This window comes from Centrocercus urophasianus, unplaced genomic scaffold (genome assembly GCF_019232065.1).
Source record: "Centrocercus urophasianus isolate 14NV4802_14NV808 unplaced genomic scaffold, USGS_Curo_1.0 seq_33, whole genome shotgun sequence".
In the NCBI taxonomy this organism is placed as follows: Eukaryota; Metazoa; Chordata; class Aves; order Galliformes; family Phasianidae; genus Centrocercus; species Centrocercus urophasianus.
In genome coordinates this window covers 4,888,958-4,907,578 of record NW_024884900.1, presented here as the reverse complement: position 1 = coordinate 4,907,578, position 18,621 = coordinate 4,888,958, and the positions used below count along the sequence as shown (strand labels likewise).

At 42.7% G+C, this 18,621-nt stretch overlaps 1 protein-coding gene across 7 annotated transcripts in view; it reads left to right on the top strand.

Moving 5' to 3' along the window:
* The window catches only part of TPST1 (tyrosylprotein sulfotransferase 1), a 32,732-nt gene extending 14,390 nt beyond the window's left edge, over window positions 1-18,342 (top strand). For 6 of the 7 annotated variants that reach the window (XM_042830244.1, XM_042830241.1, XM_042830240.1 and 3 more), the window contains exons 2-7: window positions 899-1,842; window positions 7,542-7,740; window positions 15,017-15,067; window positions 16,156-16,231; window positions 17,221-17,268; window positions 18,141-18,342. In XM_042830244.1, coding sequence (XP_042686178.1) covers window positions 998-1,842; window positions 7,542-7,740; window positions 15,017-15,067; window positions 16,156-16,200 — 1,140 coding nt within the window. In that variant the 5' untranslated portion in view covers window positions 899-997 and the 3' untranslated portion in view covers window positions 16,201-16,231; window positions 17,221-17,268; window positions 18,141-18,342. The remainder of the gene's footprint in view (window positions 1-898; window positions 1,843-7,541; window positions 7,741-15,016; window positions 15,068-16,155; window positions 16,232-17,220; window positions 17,269-18,140) is intronic. The other variant, XM_042830246.1, reaches the window with a different exon arrangement.
* Window positions 18,343-18,621: the final 279 nt, after the last annotated feature.

Genomic DNA, 18,621 nt, shown 5'->3' with positions numbered 1-18,621 from the left:
CATCAGGTCCATCTCCCAGCCCCTCCATGCCCAGCAAGAATGCAGATCTGTTTAGGTGATGTAGGAGAAACTAAAAGTGCAAGCTGACAGCATTGCTTGAAAGGAGCACAGTTCCTGTTTGAAGGTAGGATGCAGTATATACTTTGTTCTGGGAACGCTTCATTGAAATTATACAAGGCTTTACCTCTTCTGCTGCTATTCTAGTTGAGAACAGGGCTGATTTTTCTCTCTAATTTATTCAGTTTTTCAGTATTTCGGCTATTGAAGGCTGATCTTAGTTTTGATCCTGGTCAACTTCAGTGTTGGGTTTTGCTTAATTCATTTTGACTGTCCACTTCTTTCACCAAAGCTCCCCTTGAAATGAAAATGGATTTGTCCTCTACTTATTGGGAACTATTTCTCTTTGTTGCTTTAAGCCCATGATCAAAACCTGGAGAATCTCACAGTCAAATGTTGTTACATTGCTGTGAAACATCTTTTGCTGTCATCTTGTGTTCTCTGAGGGAAGTGGAGCATGTCAAGCTCCTCACTTAGTGAACAAAGGTGCCTTAATGGTTGCTTTTCCCTATTCTAAAGTCCCATACAAATGATGTCTTTGACTGCAGAGTGTAACAGAAGTTATCCAGTGCTGGAATTCTTTCAAATACAGTGCTGGACTATGCCAGAGAACTTCTGTGTAAATAACAAGATTTGTGATTGTAAGTGTTACGGGCTGTTTTGCTGCCATGGTGGACAAGAGGACTTTCCATTATTGGCTCTTTGTTTTTTAGATGTTGCATTTAGTAGTCTTGATGCAACATCAGGAGACACTAATTGTATCGAATGCCATCAGATAATTGTGGTGCTGGTGTATTGCTGTAGCTGTTAATTAAGTTCTTTTTTTTTCCCCTCTCACCAGACCCTAACTTACTTTGGATCAGGATCTCCATGGCACGTGAACTAGAAAGTAATCTGCAATAGAAGGTCTCTTAATTTTGAAGCGACATTCTTGATCAAAATGGTTGGAAAGCTCAAGCAGAACTTGCTGTTGGCGTGCCTGGTGATCAGCTCAGTGACAGTGTTCTACTTGGGCCAACACGCCATGGAGTGCCACCACCGCATAGAGGAGCGCAGCCAGCCGGCGCGGCTGGAGGGCCTGAGAAGCACAGTGAGAACTGCCTCTAATGGGAACCCCAATAAAACCTTTGCTTACAACAAAGACATGCCTTTAATATTTATTGGAGGAGTACCTCGAAGTGGCACCACGTTAATGCGTGCCATGCTTGACGCTCATCCGGATATTCGATGTGGAGAGGAGACGAGGGTAATCCCACGAATTCTGGCAGTGAAGCAGATGTGGGCCAGGTCAAGCAAAGAGAAGATCCGGCTGGATGAAGCTGGAGTCACAGATGAGGTCCTGGACTCAGCCATGCAAGCGTTTTTATTGGAAATCATCGTGAAACATGGGGAGCCTGCGCCTTATTTGTGTAACAAAGACCCTTTTGCTCTAAAATCCTTAACTTATCTTGCTAGAATTTTCCCCAATGCCAAATTTCTTCTAATGGTACGGGATGGTCGAGCATCTGTACATTCCATGATATCTCGAAAAGTCACAATAGCTGGGTTTGACCTCAACAGCTACAGAGACTGTTTGACCAAGTGGAATCGTGCTATAGAAACTATGTATAACCAGTGTATGGAGGTTGGCTTTGAAAGATGTATGCTGGTACATTATGAACAGCTTGTATTGCATCCTGAAAGATGGATGAGAACTCTCTTAAAGTTCCTCCGCATCCCGTGGAACCAAGCAGTGCTGCACCACGAAGAAATGATTGGAAAAGCCGGGGGTGTTTCTCTTTCCAAGTGAGTATGAGCGTTCCTCTCTTGTCTGTTATTGCTCTGAAAGATAAAATAAGGGCCTTTTGCATGTGAAAGACCAGTCATAACTCAGTTCTTCAGTAGCTAGTGATATCTTGGGAAGCTGATCTGTGGTGCAGATTGTATGCCAAATAGGAATGGCTGTCAATTGTTGCTTTGTAGTCTTGGGTGAAGTCTGAGCAGTTGTCCCTCTAGCATATATGTGTGGAGCCAGTGAACTAGCTCATACTTGAAGGTCAGTCTAACTTGAATTTGGACATCGAGCACCAGCCTTTCCCCCAGCAGAGCTTTGCTTTTCCCTTTGCCCCAAAATGAACTTAGGCCGTTTCTGTCTAGACTGGCATTGTTAGTCCCAGCGAGATCGCCCATGTGATTTCAGGAGCTTAATTATTGTTGTCAATGCAGGAATGGCCTTTGAGGTGCATTTGCCAAGGACGTACTCTTCCAGGAAACTTGAGAAATTGTTCCAACAAAATAGAAAGCAGAATTGGCATGCGCTTCTGTTGGCCTGCGCTCCTCTGAGGACAAGCACTGAATAAAATTAACCTCGTTGGAGGCAAATCTTAGTAGTCTGTCACCATCTGTGTGTCTGACCTAACTGCTTTCAGGAACAGAAATCCAGCTGTGCTTATAAAACTTCAGTATTTAGAAGGAGTTTTTTTGGTTGTTGGTTTGTTTTTTCTTTTCTTTTCTTTTTTTTTTTTTTTTTGCATTTTTGGCTTTTTCTCTCTCTTTGCTGTTGCGGATCGATCTGACAGATCGCAGGTCACTTACAGTTCTAAAGTGTTGATTAAAGAGCCGTTTTCCAGCAAGACCTGCACAGTTAAATCCCCTGACTTCTGCTTTTTACTGTTCAGCACTGACCAAGTGCATTGGAGGAGCAGAGGCACCGTGCTCAGCAGCATGGGCTGGGATTTCAGCTAAAGCTGAAGTTTTGAGAGAGAAAAGTGGGAAGCCGGTTTTTTCTTTACACAGGGAAGTGTCTGCTCTTGTTGTGTGAGGTTTTTAATACATTGTAGGGGGTTATGATTGAAAGCAGTGATAAATTTGGATGCTGCTATCAAGAAGGCATCCCAACCATATTGTGGTTTGTTTGTTTGTTGTTTTTTTTTTTTTGCAGTCTTATTTGTTAGCAGATGGAAGCCTTCAGATGGTGTTAACGCGGAGCAGAGTGCTGCTGTATGTCTCTGCAGGCTGTATCTGTGCCTGCACTCTTCTGCTATCTGTATTGTGTTACTGCTTCACAGTGGTGGCTGAGGGGGGAGCAGGCTGTCTTTTACTGCCATAAATAGGAGTTGCCAAGTTCTGTTAAGTGTCCTGTAAAAATAGCCGTGCAGAAGGCCTTTTTCTAGTAAATTTTTGCTGCTTTACAGCTCACAGATCAGGGTTTGTAAAAATTAATGGGCCTCTAGACTATAAAACTCAGTAGCCTTACGGAGTTCACACGGTTTCAAGTAGTATTTCTTGCTGGATCTGGTGGAATGGGATGTGAGGAGTTGAGAATATTTGTTCACGTCCCTAAAAGTTAGGAGAATGTAGTGCTGAAAGTAAAACGTGACTTTGGGAATGTTCCCAATTCAAACTTTGAAATTTCATACTTAGAATCATAGGGTCATTGCTTCATGAAGGTTGGAAAACACCACTGAGTGTCCAGTCCAACCATCAGCTCATCACCACCGTGCCCACTGAATGGAGCTGTAGAATTGTTAATAGAGAAGACCTGTGTGGTCATCTTGTCCAATCATCAATTGGTCTCAAAGCATTCTTTTCTTTGGGACCCTCAGTTGAGTTTGTTGATGGAATTGGATGGTTTTGCTATTTCTTGCAAGGTGATGCATGGAAATGATTTGTTATTTCAGGAGGTTTTGGCAGTAGGGGAAAGAGGGGACGTTCATGTTATGTCTGTGGTGTTTCTATCTAATCAAATACCCTTGAAATACATGGCGAGATTTGGTTTCCAGTTGCAGGAGACCTTTATAATTTGATAATGATTTTAGTGACTCAGTCTTTAGAGGGCTGTAGAACAAACAGTGCCTATGAAATTCTGTAACTTGCACGTCTGTTTCATGTCATTAAATGATGCTGATTGAAGTTGGGTCAGGGAAGCACGAGGTTCCCCAGTCTGATTTCTTTGCAGCAGTTGTACCCCATTGACATCCCCATCTCCTCGCTGCCCTGGAGCTGCTTTGCAGAAGGATCCTTCCCACACAATTTACGGTGAGCTTCAAGGGCTGTGCCACGGCTTATCAGATTTTGACAGCTGAACAAAATACACCTCGCAGCGTTTTCCCTCTATCAGGTTGCATTTGGCACATTCTCAGTTGCAGCCAAATTCCTTATGGCCTCAGGTGCTGAGTTCCAGGCTCAGGTTCAATTCTGCGTTGTTCTCCTGCAGCATAGAGTTTCCTTTGAGGTTTATCTGGGACTGCTCCATGCTGCAGTGTGTGAATATCACCTTCTTTCAGCTGAAGCATCCAACTCCAGGCCTGCGCTCTGCGCTCTGCCCATAGCTTTCTCCCACCTGCCTTCTCAAAGAGCAGCGCTGAAGATGCCCTCAGAGATCATCTGAGGAAATTCAGAACAGAGCTGTCTGTTACGTGCAACTTTCCCTTCTCACGGAGCCCTCTGCCATGTACTTCAAGCTGTTCTGTAACGGTGCCTTCAAATCAGATCACTCAAATTACATTACAGTTTTACTGGCAGGAGAAGCATTTCACAAGGAGCAAGCAATCTGTACCTGAGTGTGACATTGCTTTAGTAGCGCTGGCCTCGTAGCACAGCAGGGAAAGGAAGAGCTGGGTTAAGCTGTTTCCCCATGTCCTGCAAGGTGTTGCATGGGGCAGAAAGGCCCCCCCGTGGGATGGCTGGAGGTGTTAGAACTGCTGCAGGGTTTTGGAAATTTGTCAAGTGCTTGTTGCCTTGGATTGCTTGCAGGCACTTCGAGAAAGGAATCGCAGTGCCTCAATAAGATCTTGCAGCGATGCTGTTACCCAGAACTGTGATATGCAGTGCGTGTTGGAATGGGGCTCTGGGTCAGTGTGAGGTGCTTTATTAGCAGCTGTGCACGGCCTCAAAGTACATTAGTTCTCTTCCCTAGCTAAGCCAGCCACCAGGTGACCTGCACAACTCTTCAGGAAGTGAACAGTCTCAGTTTTCTCTTACTCCAAGCTCAGCAGCTCTTATGCAATAGTCTTTCAATAGCAGTGTGAGGCACTGGACAGTTCGTACTTAAGAATCTGACTTCATGTTTTCCCCCTAGCTGCTTGATTCAAGGAGACTGTTGGCCGTTCTGTGTATTTGCTCAGCAACCTCTGATTTCTGCTGACCCAGCCCTACTCTCACTGCTTTTCTATTTTATTATTCCTCCCTCCTTCTTTTGCTTCTTACTTGAGGAATGCTGCAAGGTGTTAAGGATGTGCACCACGGAATGAGCAGTAGTGCAGAACCTGTTTGAAGTAATTGCCAGCGTGGCTGTTCTGCTGGAGGAATGTTATGGCTGGGCTGCGTGCTATAATGAGCATTGTTAATATAGCTCTGGCATTTGCCTGCTAACTGAAAACAGCTGTGGTGACCACTGATGCAAAGAGCTGTCAACTCTTTAATAGCATTTTTATTGGCTTATTGTGAAAATAGCTGTCAAGGCAAAATTACTTCAGAATATATTTTTAGTGAATACCTTTTCTCCATTGTAATGGAGGACAGTGGTGGAAGTGGTTGGGGTTACCAGCTGCTCTCAGAACTCAGCCTGTTCCTGCAGTTGTGCATGGAACCTGACCAGGCAGCGTTTGCCACATGCATACACAATCAGATCTGCCAAGGCTTGCTGTGTTTTCTTGTTTTGTTTTGTTGTGATGTTTTTCTTCCTCCCTCCTGCCCCCCCCCCCTTCCCTCCATTGTCCTCTGATGTTCTTTGGTCTGAAGGGTCTTCCCCAGTAACTGCTGTATTTCTTCCCATCTGAAGTGACAGGACAGTGAAGGATTTCAGCAGAGGACTGAATGTGCAGTGCTGTATTTCTGGGTGAGCTCCGAGGAGCAGCTCTGCAGCCGCCTGTCTGTCTGTCACCACTGGGAATTGCTTTGTGCTGAGCTTATTGTTACCAAGGATTGAAATGTCAGTGGGGGACAGCGTGCACATTTGAAATGTGCTTTTGCTTCAGGACAAGATATCCATATGTGTACTAATTTGGGACCGAGTTGCTGCATAGCACTTACGCTTTGGGGTTCCAGTGAGCTGTTGGCCAAACCCAGTCCTGCTTATCCCAGCATCATCCTTACTTTGTGCAGGGGCTGTGGGTGCCCATCCGTGGAGGTGGCCCAGGCCGTGTGGGGGCAGTCAGCCCGAGCTGCAGTCAGAGCTCGATGATCTTTAAGGTCCCTTCCAACCAAAGCCGTTCTGTGCTGCTACTGAAGATGGCCAAACTCACAGCTTTGGTGAAGACATTTTGGGCTCGGCTTAGAAGGAGCCGCCTGACTTCAGGCTCCTCATCTCACAAACTGTTGGGAAGATTTAAGAAGTGTTTTTCTCAGAACGTTTTCTCACATGCTGCTGTGTAACTGAAGAATCAGCTGCCGGAGTGTTAATTTGAATCTTTGTATTCTTTTGCTTTGTCTCATGCAGATGAGGTGGTGCTGTTATCCTTTGTACGCTGCTTTTAATTTTGTTTTCTGTGTGCCAGAGCTTTTTGAGATTAAATTCTTGTCAGGCACACCTCACAGCATTACTTGTAATGCAAATGTCAGTGTTCCTCTGGGCGTTCTGTATACACAGATCTGATCTCAACCTGCCTTAAAGGAAAGATGAGCCTTGGCATCCCGAATCCTTGTGTGCTCTGAGTTCAGAACAAAGTCTGAGAGCCTCGGATTGCTGTGTGTGCTCTGAGTGCTTTTGGCCCGTGAGAGGATTTGGCATCTTCTAATCTAAAAGAAGCAAGGAACGTGGGAAAGCAAAGCAGTGCCAGATTGCTTCCTTTAAAAAAATGAAACAAACAAACAAAAAGCTTCACACAACAATAAGTGGGGTGCAAGAATGAAAGATGAAACTTGGATGGCTGATTTAAATGAGCAACAAACTATTTTATGCATACAGTACGTGTGACACTTAGGATCATTCACTTGCTTCCTTTAAGAACTGTCTGACCATCGGTCAGTTAAAGTAATTGTACAAAATATGATGACAGCCTTTATTTCTGTCAGATCCAGTGGTCTTTTCATGAAGCATCTTTCATTTGAGTGTCATGTGAAGATGGTGTGATATTCAGAAGTGCCTCTGGAAATGTTACGTGTGTCCCATTAAAGAAAATAAAGAGTTTAGTCACAATATGAGGGGAAGAATAAATGACACATGGGTTTTAATTTAGAATGCAACTTTCAAGAGCAATTAAGACAACGAAACAGCAAATGTGGGAGTAGTTCAGTGAGAAAACAGCTTTGTATGTAGGTGTGTGTGTGCTTCTCACTTGCTATTTCACAGTACTCTGTGAAGGCCTAAGTCGGAAAGCATGTGTGGATGTGTGGATGCTTATTTTAGCCTTGTGTAGTAAAACTTCCCACCAGCCCCGTGGAAACAGGAAATCTTGAGAAAGAGAAGGAAAGGGGGGGAAAAAAAATCATTAAGGTCTTACTGCCAGTGAAGAAGCAAGTCTTGGTTGGAGTGCAAAATATAACCTTTCCTTCTCCCTCTGCAGAGTTGAAAGATCTACTGACCAAGTCATCAAGCCAGTCAATGTGGAAGCGCTGTCCAAGTGGGTTGGGAAGATCCCTGCTGATGTTCTGCAGGACATGCCGGTGATCGCGCCCATGCTAGCAAAACTGGGCTATGATCCGTATGCCAACCCACCAAACTATGGGAAGCCAGATCAGAAAGTTGTGGAAAACACCAGAAGGGTAAGGCATTTTTGTGTTTGATTTGTTGCCCAAATGGAGGTGAGCTCTGGAGTAAAAGATTCCTCCGGTCCATTTCCAATACCTTCTAATGCCCTCCTTGCTGTGAAGGGCAGAATTCCATAGGACTGGAAGTCCAGCTCTTGTTCATCTTCCATTTCACTCTTCCTTTCTGCCAGGCAACGGGTCTGTGTTGTGTTCTTTGCTGTGTGTAACTGAATCTCTTGAGAACTGTCCGGATAGTCCTGGAAAAAAGCTAGCTGTCTTGCCCCGTTATTGAACTTGATTCATGAGCTCAACTTGTTATATGTGAGGTTTGGGATATGCTCTTTCACAAAATTGTCCTCCAAATACGTGAGTGAATTTGCAAAGTCACCAATGGAAAATAGCCCAGGATGACCAGAATATCAAATGCTCCAATTCTTTGCTGTTCCTTTGTAGAACAAACAAAAGATGGTGGAAAGTCTGGTGCTGATTAACCTAAACACGAGGATTTTAGCCTGAATTTAATGTAGCTGGAATTTGAATAGTTCAGCTATACAACTGTTTACCCCTGGAGGTATCCATTGAAAAGCTCATTACTATTGTTTGGAATAAGAATAATTAACTTTTCAATTCTGTCCTTTGGAGAATGTATACTGTATTAAAAGAAGGTGACTTCTGCTGCAGCAGCAAAGTCAGCACTGGAAAAATTGAATTAAACAATATGAAAGGACTGTCTTTCACCAGTGTTCTGATATTTAAAAACTGGTCGGTGCACTTTGCTGAGAAGAAAACAGTGTTTTGTGTAATCTTCAAACATTTTGCATCCTCTTTTTAGGAGCCCTCTCTGAAAAGCCCTTATAGAACAGTTGGCAGTGCATTAGATGATGGTAGGTTGACTATTTAATAGCTGTTAGCTCAGAACGGAACACAAAATCTTCATGTGCCTATGAAAGCATACTGAAAAACAGTGACTTGGATGAAAATTTACACTGTAATTCAATAATACAAAGTTAATTATCTCTTATTGATACAATTAAAATATTTTTACACTGTCAAGCTTCCTGGCCATCAGGCATCTTGCACAGAAAACTGCCAAAATGCTGGCCCTCATGGAAATAACTAATATCCTGCTTGGTGATCAGTGGGATCTGACTCATCCCTGGGAAATGCTGTGTTTTGTTTTGTTTCCCCACAACTTTTTTATGTTTGGGGCTGGGGAGCGTGTTCCAAACAAGTTAAAGGTGTTTGGGAAAGGCTGGAAGGGAGCTGTGCTGTGTCCTCATGTGCCCATCACAGGTAGCTTAGGCTGCCCTGGGAACATCCACTTCTTCTGGAATGTTATGCTCATTTATTTCTTGACACTTCAGCTTAGAGAAGAAGGAGTCAATATTTATAAGTGACTTGATAATTTTGATCTTGCTGTCTTAAAACTTCTTCACCTGGGATAGCTTTTCAGTGCTTTGTAGTGCACGGGTTGCTGGAGGTGAAGCTGTCCAAATGAAATATTTCCAGCTATTTTTCAGTCATAACAATACATATAAATCTTGCAAGCAACTGTTTATTGCCTAACTTTTTTGGAAGCAGCTCTGTTATATTTGTATTTTGTGGTTTCTGAAAATTTTAAGCCAAGTACAGAACTTGAACTTTATTCATTGAAAACAGATTTTAAAGAAGTTTAGACTCGTAAAGCTGAACAGTGCTGTGTTAGAATGGTAACCCTTAGTGTGACTGACCTGGGCTAACGTGAGGTATCTGACTTCTGCTTCTCTCTGCTCATGTTGTTGTTTTGGAATCAGGTCAGTGTGGCGTGAGCTAGCGCCTGGGATGGAAGAAGCTGCTTCGTTCTGGCAAGCAGAGAGCAGGAGTATGGGGAAGGAGTGGTGGTTTTGTTTTTGGAGATGGGGAAGGAGTTGTTCAGTTTTTTTGGGTATGTAATGCTGGCGTTAATTTGACTGTGGAAGTTGCAACAACAGGGTGGAAGCCCAGCACCACTGAAGTTACTGGCAGGGAGATTGTGGCTCCACCTAAACAGCGATGGAGCAGCACTGGGTCATCCAGTTCGTTGCTATTCGGTGTGTTAAAGAAACAACTTTTCTCTCACTGTTAAAGAGAGTTCTTGTTCCAAGTCCCTTCCAACCCAAGCCATTCTATGATTCTATCATCATTTTAATACTGTACATACAAAAGCATACAGATAAATGGGATGAAAAATACAACAACCAGCCTAGGATGCCAAACAAACTCGCAGACAGCTTGGAGTTCTGTGACTGTACTCCTAGGACAGCTCTAGGAGTTCGTTGTCCATTTGGAATCTTTGTAAATTGTCTTCTGCAAAATTAAGCTGCAAGATGTCTTTGTTCTGTGATGCTGTGATTAAATGCTACATGCATTTCTGCATTTATGCTATGTCATACCAGCCATGGTATAACTGAGCAAAATTTGTCACTCCTTGGAAAGGCTGCAGATGAGATTAATGCTCAGTATTGAAAATGTCAGTAATTTCAGAGCTGCTGATGGTGGTGGCTGAACCAACAGTGTGAAGTTTGCCCAAAGCATGATAGGACTGTTAGTGGGGAAAATGGAAGGGGAATGGTTGGCACGATGCTGTTAATTTCCCCTAAGCTTTCCAGGCAGTTAAATCCTGTTGGTTTTAATTTTCCTCTTCTTCTGTCCCCCTTCTGGCGACTTACGTATGTGCAGGTTTAAATATTTTTTCCCTTCAGTCTGGAAGTAAAATGATGATTCTCACCATCTAAAGGACAGTGCTTGTCGAAGAATTTCTGTGTGCTTGCAGGTAATGCAGGGAAAGTAATGCTTTCTGCTGAACTTGGGTTTTTCACTTTAATGTTACTGATCTGGACACAAAACCATGGGGTTGGTTTTCCAACAGCACAAAACCATGAAGATGTTACTGGTGTTTGTACTCTGCCATGTTAGTTCTGGTTTGGTTTTAGGAAGTAAGAAGGCCTGAATCAGCTCCATCTCTTTGCCTGATGGTCTCCAATGTACAGTGTGGTGTTATGGAATATGGTGTCTTTGTGACTGTGCTTGTGGAGTACAAATCCAGCAGATTTCTCTGAGGTTCTCACAAACAAAGCCATTGACTTCTTGTTAGCTTTTTGTCAGAGCTGACTGTACTGTCCTTTGTGACACTGCTTATCTCACAGACAGAGCAGAGGGCAGAGGTGGAGCTCTGAGTACCACTGTGCTGCTGCTGGTCTGTTAATTTTATGACAGTCATTGTCCATTCCTCATAGGTACAAACCACTTTTTTTTTTCTTCCATAGAGTTTACCAAATTCTACACCCTGAACGTAAAGGAAACGAGCATCTTGTTGCTAAAATGAGTGTTCCTATGTAAATGAAGCAGAAAATGGAAACAAACTGCCTGAACTGGAAGCTCAGTCACTGTATGCTGAAATATTACAGTAGAATCACCCCCACATAGGCAGAGTCTGATCCGTCCTTACCAACACGAGTGTATGTGGAAGCTTGAGCAGCAGTGTCACAGAACACACCAGAGGTGGGAGGGCAGCTTGTAGCTGCACAGCTCTGATGCTGCCCTGCAGAAGCTGGCGTGTTGTAGTGTTATGGTTGGCCAAGCACTCTCCTTTCACATCTGCAATGGCTTACATCAGATTTTCTTTGGCACGCGCTTCCCTCTGAATGAGTTTGAGCACTAGGAATACATATTCCAGTCGTTTATTTCATGAGGCTGTGATGCTTGCCCTGCAGAGATGGAGGGACGGAAATGTACAGAACTGTGGAAGAAGTTATGGTTTTCATCATGGCTGTTTGAGTATACGTTGCTTTTTCGCATCTGAAAGCTGTTATCTGTCTCTGTTTTATGTTCTGTTGATGGTATTTTCTGCAGTTAACATCTACAGGAAAACAGATTTCTATAAACTCCTGTTTCGTGCCCATATTAAATTGTGAGGAAATGCCTCTTGCTGTTAAGTGTCGAAATGTCCAGGAGGAACACAATTTCAGGACTTTGATTCTGTCTTTAAAACCCCAGATGCAGTCTGTGATAAAGGGTGTGAAGCGAGTCTGTGCTGCTGCATAATTACTTGTGCTGTCAAATGTGTGTAGTTGTAGAGGTATGCAGTAATGAGGGGCTGCTCGAGTGGCCTGAGGAGAAGAAAGTCATCCATCTCCATTTATGCTGGTTGGCTTACAGTAAGCATAAAGGCAGTGGGCTTTTTGAGTATTGTCTGATATTTAAAATTAAAAATAGTGTTGTTTTGTTGTTGTTGTTGTTGGTTGTAGGACTACCAACAGAACGTAGTTCCTCAATATCATAGAATCACAGAATGGCCTGCATTGAAAATGGCCACCATGCTCGGCTTGTTTCAACCCCCTGCTATGTGCAGGGTCACCAACCACCACACCAGGCTGCCCAGAGCTGCATCCAGGATGGGGCATTCTCTTTCTCTTTGCTTAATAGCATCTTTAGTGAGTATTGCATCCAGCCTGGAGATTCCCAACCGCACAGCTGTTCTCTGGAGTTACGCTTCAAGTTTTGCTTTGTTTTTTACCAGCTCCACAGCCGTGTGCTTACGAAGGCATAAAGCCATTAACAAGCAAGGTGCGAGATGAAGTCAGGCTGCAAAGTGCCTCTTGGTGGACATGCAGTGGCCTGTCTGAAATCTTTGTTGCTTTGCAGGTTGCTCTTCTCCTTCCATTCTCTTGGCTTTCCTTGTGTATTTCTGAGGGCATTCTTGGATAACTGAATTGCTTTTTTCTGATCTCTTTTTGAGAACGAAAATGCATTTAGTTCAGCTATAAGAACGTCTTGGGATTTTTCTTTTTAAGTAGGTTTGAATAATGCAAACAGTGAACTGCAGTCTGACTTGGACTTCAGATTATTCTCTCCTCCCCTTTGGAAATCCACTTGGGCTTGCAAAATAATTCCCTTAGAAATAGTAAACACAACTCTATTCTACTGAATTCTTGCTTGGAATGGAAACCATTGCAATATCCTGCTTCAGCCTCTGTGCTGCCACACTCCAAATAATGTGTTTTAGAGTTTGAAACTGGCCTGAAAAGAATTTTGAATCTGAAACCTCTTAATTTCTTTGGCTGCAAGTGGAGTCATTGTTCTACAAATCTCGGGATTGCGGTTGATCCCTGGTTGTTCATTCAGAAGGGACCACTCGCCATTTTTGGAACTACTTTAAACTAGTTTGTATGCAGTCTCAATCCTGACAAAACCAGAACTCTAGATAATATTGCTTTTGAATGGGAATTGCATACAGTTGTCTTAAGCCTAATCTAGCAGCAGCTTCTCAGGCTTGTTATGAGTATGATGTGCAATGGGGATATTTTATGTCAATACAATCAAATGCCTCTGAAACATCTTACTTTTTCAGGCTGTGATACTTGTGTCATTTTTCTTAATGCTGCTGTTGGGTTGATACCTTTGACCATCTTCAACTGATGCTTATTAAGAATAAAAGGGTGTTACAGTGGTAAGGCTTTTAGAGCAGAGAAAAAAAAACGTATTTTAGATATGTATTTATATTAGAATTAAATCATATTTGCAGGAGTGGAAAAGAGAAACAGTCCTCCAGAGTGAAAAATGTGGTTTTGGTCACTTCTCTTTTGAACAAACCACAATATAGCATCGTCATCAGTATTACTGTTGTTAAAAATGCTCAGCTGACAACTGCAGTGGATTCCAATAGACCTGGAGTGAAGGCTGTCTGCTCCCTCCAGCTCTGGCACAAAGCTGATCATGGATTGCATTTCCACTGCGCTTTGCCCAGGTCGTTCTGTAGCATTTTTATATGGTGGCTTTGTTATTTTGTAATGTCCACTTCCAGAAGGTAGCATGAATCCTAATGTTCTGCTTAGAAGCCTAAGATATGAAATACCCTTCTTTATTTATAACCCTTTATTGTGTATCCAGGCTCCATAAGCCACATGCTGAATTCTTGACCGGTGTGGCTTTCATTAAGGTTACCATGGGAATGACTGTATCCCCAAACTGAATGTAAATGAAAGCTTTGCCCATCGCTGAGTCAGTCTTTCTATTTCCATGAGATATCAGAAGGAGCAGCGTTCTGTGTTGTACATGTATAGTAATTCCTGCCCTAATGTTGGGGCTGGCTGCTTGGATCACTTAGCCTAGTGATAAAGAGCAAGGAGAGCTTCCAGCTCCTCCATCCCTGCACATGAGTCATGCGTGAGGTTTAATGCTGCAGATGTGCTTTGGGGTGAGCAGCCCTACAGGCAGGAAACTCGAAGCTGACGCAGCAGCTGTGGGCTGCAGCAGGGCACTGACCAAATGGTCTTCAGGCTCTGGTTGTCTGTGCAGAGCAAGGCAGGGAAAGCGGATGTTGTTAATAAGCGTGCCTGGAGTTCCTGAGTTGTGTTCCTTTGAAGCAGCTTGCAAACCAGGCATCTCAACTCAGAGGGATGCGTTGGAGCAGCTCTGTTGCTGTGGTGTGGCTTTGTAGAATTTCTAAGTAGGTTTATGGATTTTGGTTGTATGTGATTACAGCTGCACAAAAACCACTGATGTTGGGGTGTTCATTCTTTTTGGTTCAGCAAGAAGGCCGGTGGTAAAACTCTTCCATTCTACTTATTTTTGTCAAATCCAGAACCTTTTTTTTCTTTTTTTTCTTCCCTTTGGAATGTGTTCCAGTTTGATCTCAGAAGCAAACAGCTTTGAAGAAGCGTCCTCATGAGAGAAGACAATCCATCACCAATTTATTTCCTAATTGGTCAGACAGTGGGAGCAGTTGTTTGGTGTGGCTCTTGGTATGTCTGAGAATATTTCCTGCTCGCTGCTTCTCCACAGCAGTGTTTCAGCAGTGATGTTATGCTCTAAAAGGTGGGGAATTGTGGTCATGACAAACTGTCATAAAGTAAGGCTGGTGGTGAGGTTGCAGCTGTAGGAACCCAGGAACATGGGAGTAGCTGGCTGGAACTTTCTAACAGACCTGGGTGTGTCAATGAAGGGATGGATGTGTGTGAAATGGGATAGAGGAGATGCTGAGTGTTGGCCATTACAGCTGAAGTTGTTATGAGTTTTCCCAGACTTTGTGGGAGTTGTGTTTGTTCGAGAGCAATAATTCTGTTTGTGTGAGTGACATTTGTCAAGTTTTGAAGCTATAGAACATAAGTGTTTAGGAACGGAAAGTTCCCAGGCAGTCTGATGTAGCATTGCTGACTATTGATAACCCAGAATAATCCTTTCTTTTTTTTTCTTTTTTCTTTACCAATCTCAAAGTTTCAAGCATCAGTGAGTGCTGGCTTTGAATAGTAAATTGTGTTCTTTATTCCCCCAGGTCTTTAAAGGTGAATTTCAGCTTCCTGACTTCCTTAAAGAAGCTCCACAGGTACAGTGCTCAGTTAATTTCCTTTCTGCGGGAACAGCAGCGAGCCACTGTGAAAACAGCCTTGTAAACACTTCATACTTTTGATTTTCTGTTGGGTTTTGAAAGAAAGGCTGTGAACAGCTTTTCCATGGGGTTGCATCTCCCTTGCTCCCAGTCTTTCACTCAGCTGCCCTAAGGCTTTTTTTTGAATGCACGTTTAACTCTCATGTTAGTAATACTGTGGAGCCTGCAGTCCTCAGCTGACTGAAGGCTGCCATGAAACTAGAGGCATTTTGTATATTTTCTTACGTAGATCAAGTTGCTACTTGTAGAGGAATATCACCTTTTGTTGCTGTGCACTGAAAGGTTTAAAGCAAATAGGGCACAGATAGCAGAAATAATGAGGCTTTAAAAGAAAAAAAAAGTGCTGCTGTATCTGGCAAAACAAACCAAAATTATCATTTGTGCAAGCTGTTAATTGATACTAAATGTCCAAGTGCTGTTTAAAGTGCTCTCTGTGTTGTGCTTAGATAGGAAAAACAGGAAGTGGCTCGTCCCTGCTGTTGTCTCAGGGTGTGTTCAAGTAAAGCTAAGTAGAAAAATATTTGTTTTTCTGTGTTGTTTTTTTTTCCCCCTTCCAACTTGTCCTGCATATCCAGGGGCATGGCTTTGCAGAATTGGGAGAGGAAGCCTTGTAGGGGCTCTCTGCCTCCACATTTTCCAGCAGCTGTAGAGTGAGAGAGGCCCTCACCTCTCATTAGCCTCAACAAAAGCCTTTAGAGTTACTGTGATCTCTGTGACCAAAGTAGGCACGTTATCTACAGTGCTTGTATTTCTTTATATTTCTGTATCCATCAGTGATGATGCAGACAGTACAGAAACTCATTGAGGATGTAAATGTAAGCAGCCTGTATTAACTCAAGTGATTGACAGTGGGTGCAAGCTTTCTTGAAACGTTGGGAAAAGACTCTTTGAAAATGACTTCTGTTGGTGTAAAGGTTCAGAAACATGCAGAATGTGCCATGCACAGACAAGGCATTGTGACTTCTTCAGACCTTTCAAATGAAAATCAGCTTATTAAAAAGGAAAACTGGTTTCTTTTGTTCCAGCCAAAGAAGACAGTAGAAAGGAGGTCTCGTGGCAAGATAAAATGAACGTGGATCAGTGAAGTCGGATAGCTATAGTGTCTGTCTCATGTTTTTGGAACATAGCTTTTTGCTGTGGACACCAAATCTTTCTGATAAACCTGTGTGTGATCTCTGATACGGGCTTTGCACTCTTACTGGACGTTTGTGTGCTCTCACCCTCCAAACAGTCAGCGCTCGCGCTTTGCTGGTTGTGCTCAGCTAATAGAACAGCACCATTAAGGATCTGGCACCACGCAGCTAAGTGTGCTGTTGCTCACAGCATTGTTCACTCTCAACTGCTGGCCAATTTGTCTGTGCAGCTTAGTGGCAAGAAAACTGTTTCAGTATGTGCTGCTTAAGAGTTGTTGTTAGCAAACTGTACTGAGGAAGTGTGCTGCAGTTATTTCATAATGCTTTCAAATGCAATTATTTTGTTTATTTCAAGATTGTCTGCAGCATATCTGGCTGCAAACCTAGGGTGTGTCAGAACAAAAAGATGAAATATTGCTGATAAGGATTTCTGGCAAATGCAGGGATGAGCTATCTTGAAAGCTTAGCGTGCGGCGTAATGATGGTCTGCTGGCAAAACAAATTATCCTTCATCTGCCTGCAGCATCCATTAGATTAAATTATATTTTCCAGTTACCTTGTGTTGTGTCAGAAGACACAGTCCAGTGTTTTTAGCAAGTGTCATCTTGCCATCCATAATAGGAAAGGTGCAAAATGGGAATCTCCTACAGATCAGGAGGTGAAGTTACACAGCGTGCTGTGACTGCAGTATTTACCTCATTCTCAGCAGATTGATCCAAAGTAAGATTCTTGCAAAAAGCAAAGCCAACCTTTTTGAAATGGAGGCTTCTTTAAAATATAGATGCTGAAACTGGAGGTGAAATTAATTCTGAAGAAATATTCTGCTTTAATATCACGCTAAAGATAAAATTAATGTGATGTGGCCAAACAGCTGAATGGCGCCCTGGTGCTGCTGCTGCTGCTGCCTTTTTCTCTAATGGAATATTGCTCATTTTATCTTAATTATTTACTTAACAGACTGAACCCATGGAATAGAAGATGCAATGGATATTTCTTGCACAGAAGGTAATAGAAATGCCTGCAGTCTTGTTCAGTTGCTGTTCTTGGTGTAGTTGAAGTGATCTTTTTAAGCTTACTTATAACTCCACTCAAGATTCTGAGTAAGAGAAACATGAAAACAGAGCTCTTGGTTCTGAATCTGTAAAATGACATTGAGGTAAGTTGCAGTGGTGAGAGCTACAGAAGCACAGTTTGTGGTTTAAGAGTAACCGTGCAGTTCTGCATGGCCCGTTGCAGTTTATAGCACTTAAACTGGTTGCATTCTTCTATATCCAAAAGCAGTATGCTGCTTGAATGTAGCCCGTGTAGATAGGAATATGTGGCTGCAGATAGAGCTTCTTCTGTAGCCCTAAATATAGCCAGTGTCATGCCAATCAGAAATAATGGATATAAATGTTTTACAAAGCTTAATTGCAGATGTTTATTTTGGAATTGATAGGGAAACCATAATGTTCTCATGCAGACAGCGTTAAAATGACTACTTCACGTTGCCAATTACATCTTTCAAAAAGGTATTTAAAACAAATATTTCTAAAACCGTCTGATTTCTGAGAAACCAAATTAACTTCCCAGCAGTAATTAGCACTCGTACGTTGTGATGGAAGAGATGCTGTCAGTGCGTAGATGCAGCCCGCCTCCTTGAGTGCTTTGAATGCAAGTGGAAGTTCAGATTTGTGCCTAAATAGAAAGAAGTCTGATAGCAGACTGAAAAGGCAGCTCCTAATGGATCGACTTTGTTTAACAGTAACTTCACACACTGAGATGATGGTGGTTGCTTGTAATTATGCACTATTGCCATAAATGTAATATGCTATAAAGGATTAAAAACAATACTACATTGACCCCCAAAAAACCTGATTTTTTTTCTTTTTCTTTAGAAGAACACTGCTGCCTTCTCGATGGAAGTGATGTTACAAGGACTGTCCCACTGAGATCAATGAGGTGTACTGCTCATGGCCTGCTTTTCTCACGGTTCTCTCCCCTTTACTTTCATGCTCTCGTCTTTATGTTCAAGGTTTTGTTGTTGTGAGCGCATGCAAACCTGTTAAAAAAAAAAATACTAAAAAAGTCACTGTTAAATGTAGAACCGTATTTACATGTAAGCAACTACTTTTGAGGTCTTCAGAAACGCAGAACAATGCCTGTGTCTGAAATTGCTCTTCTGTCATCCAAATCCCAAGCCTCCATCCTCAAGGGTCTTTTATTTTACTTTTTTCTCCCTTTAGCAGTTTGGTTTTCAGTGTATGAACCTTTCAGAGGAGTGGTCTGTGCTTGTCCTAAACGGTTTTTTTTGGTGGAACAGTTTTGTTTTATCGACGTGTGGAAATGGTTTAAATCTCTTTTATTTAAAAAAAAAAG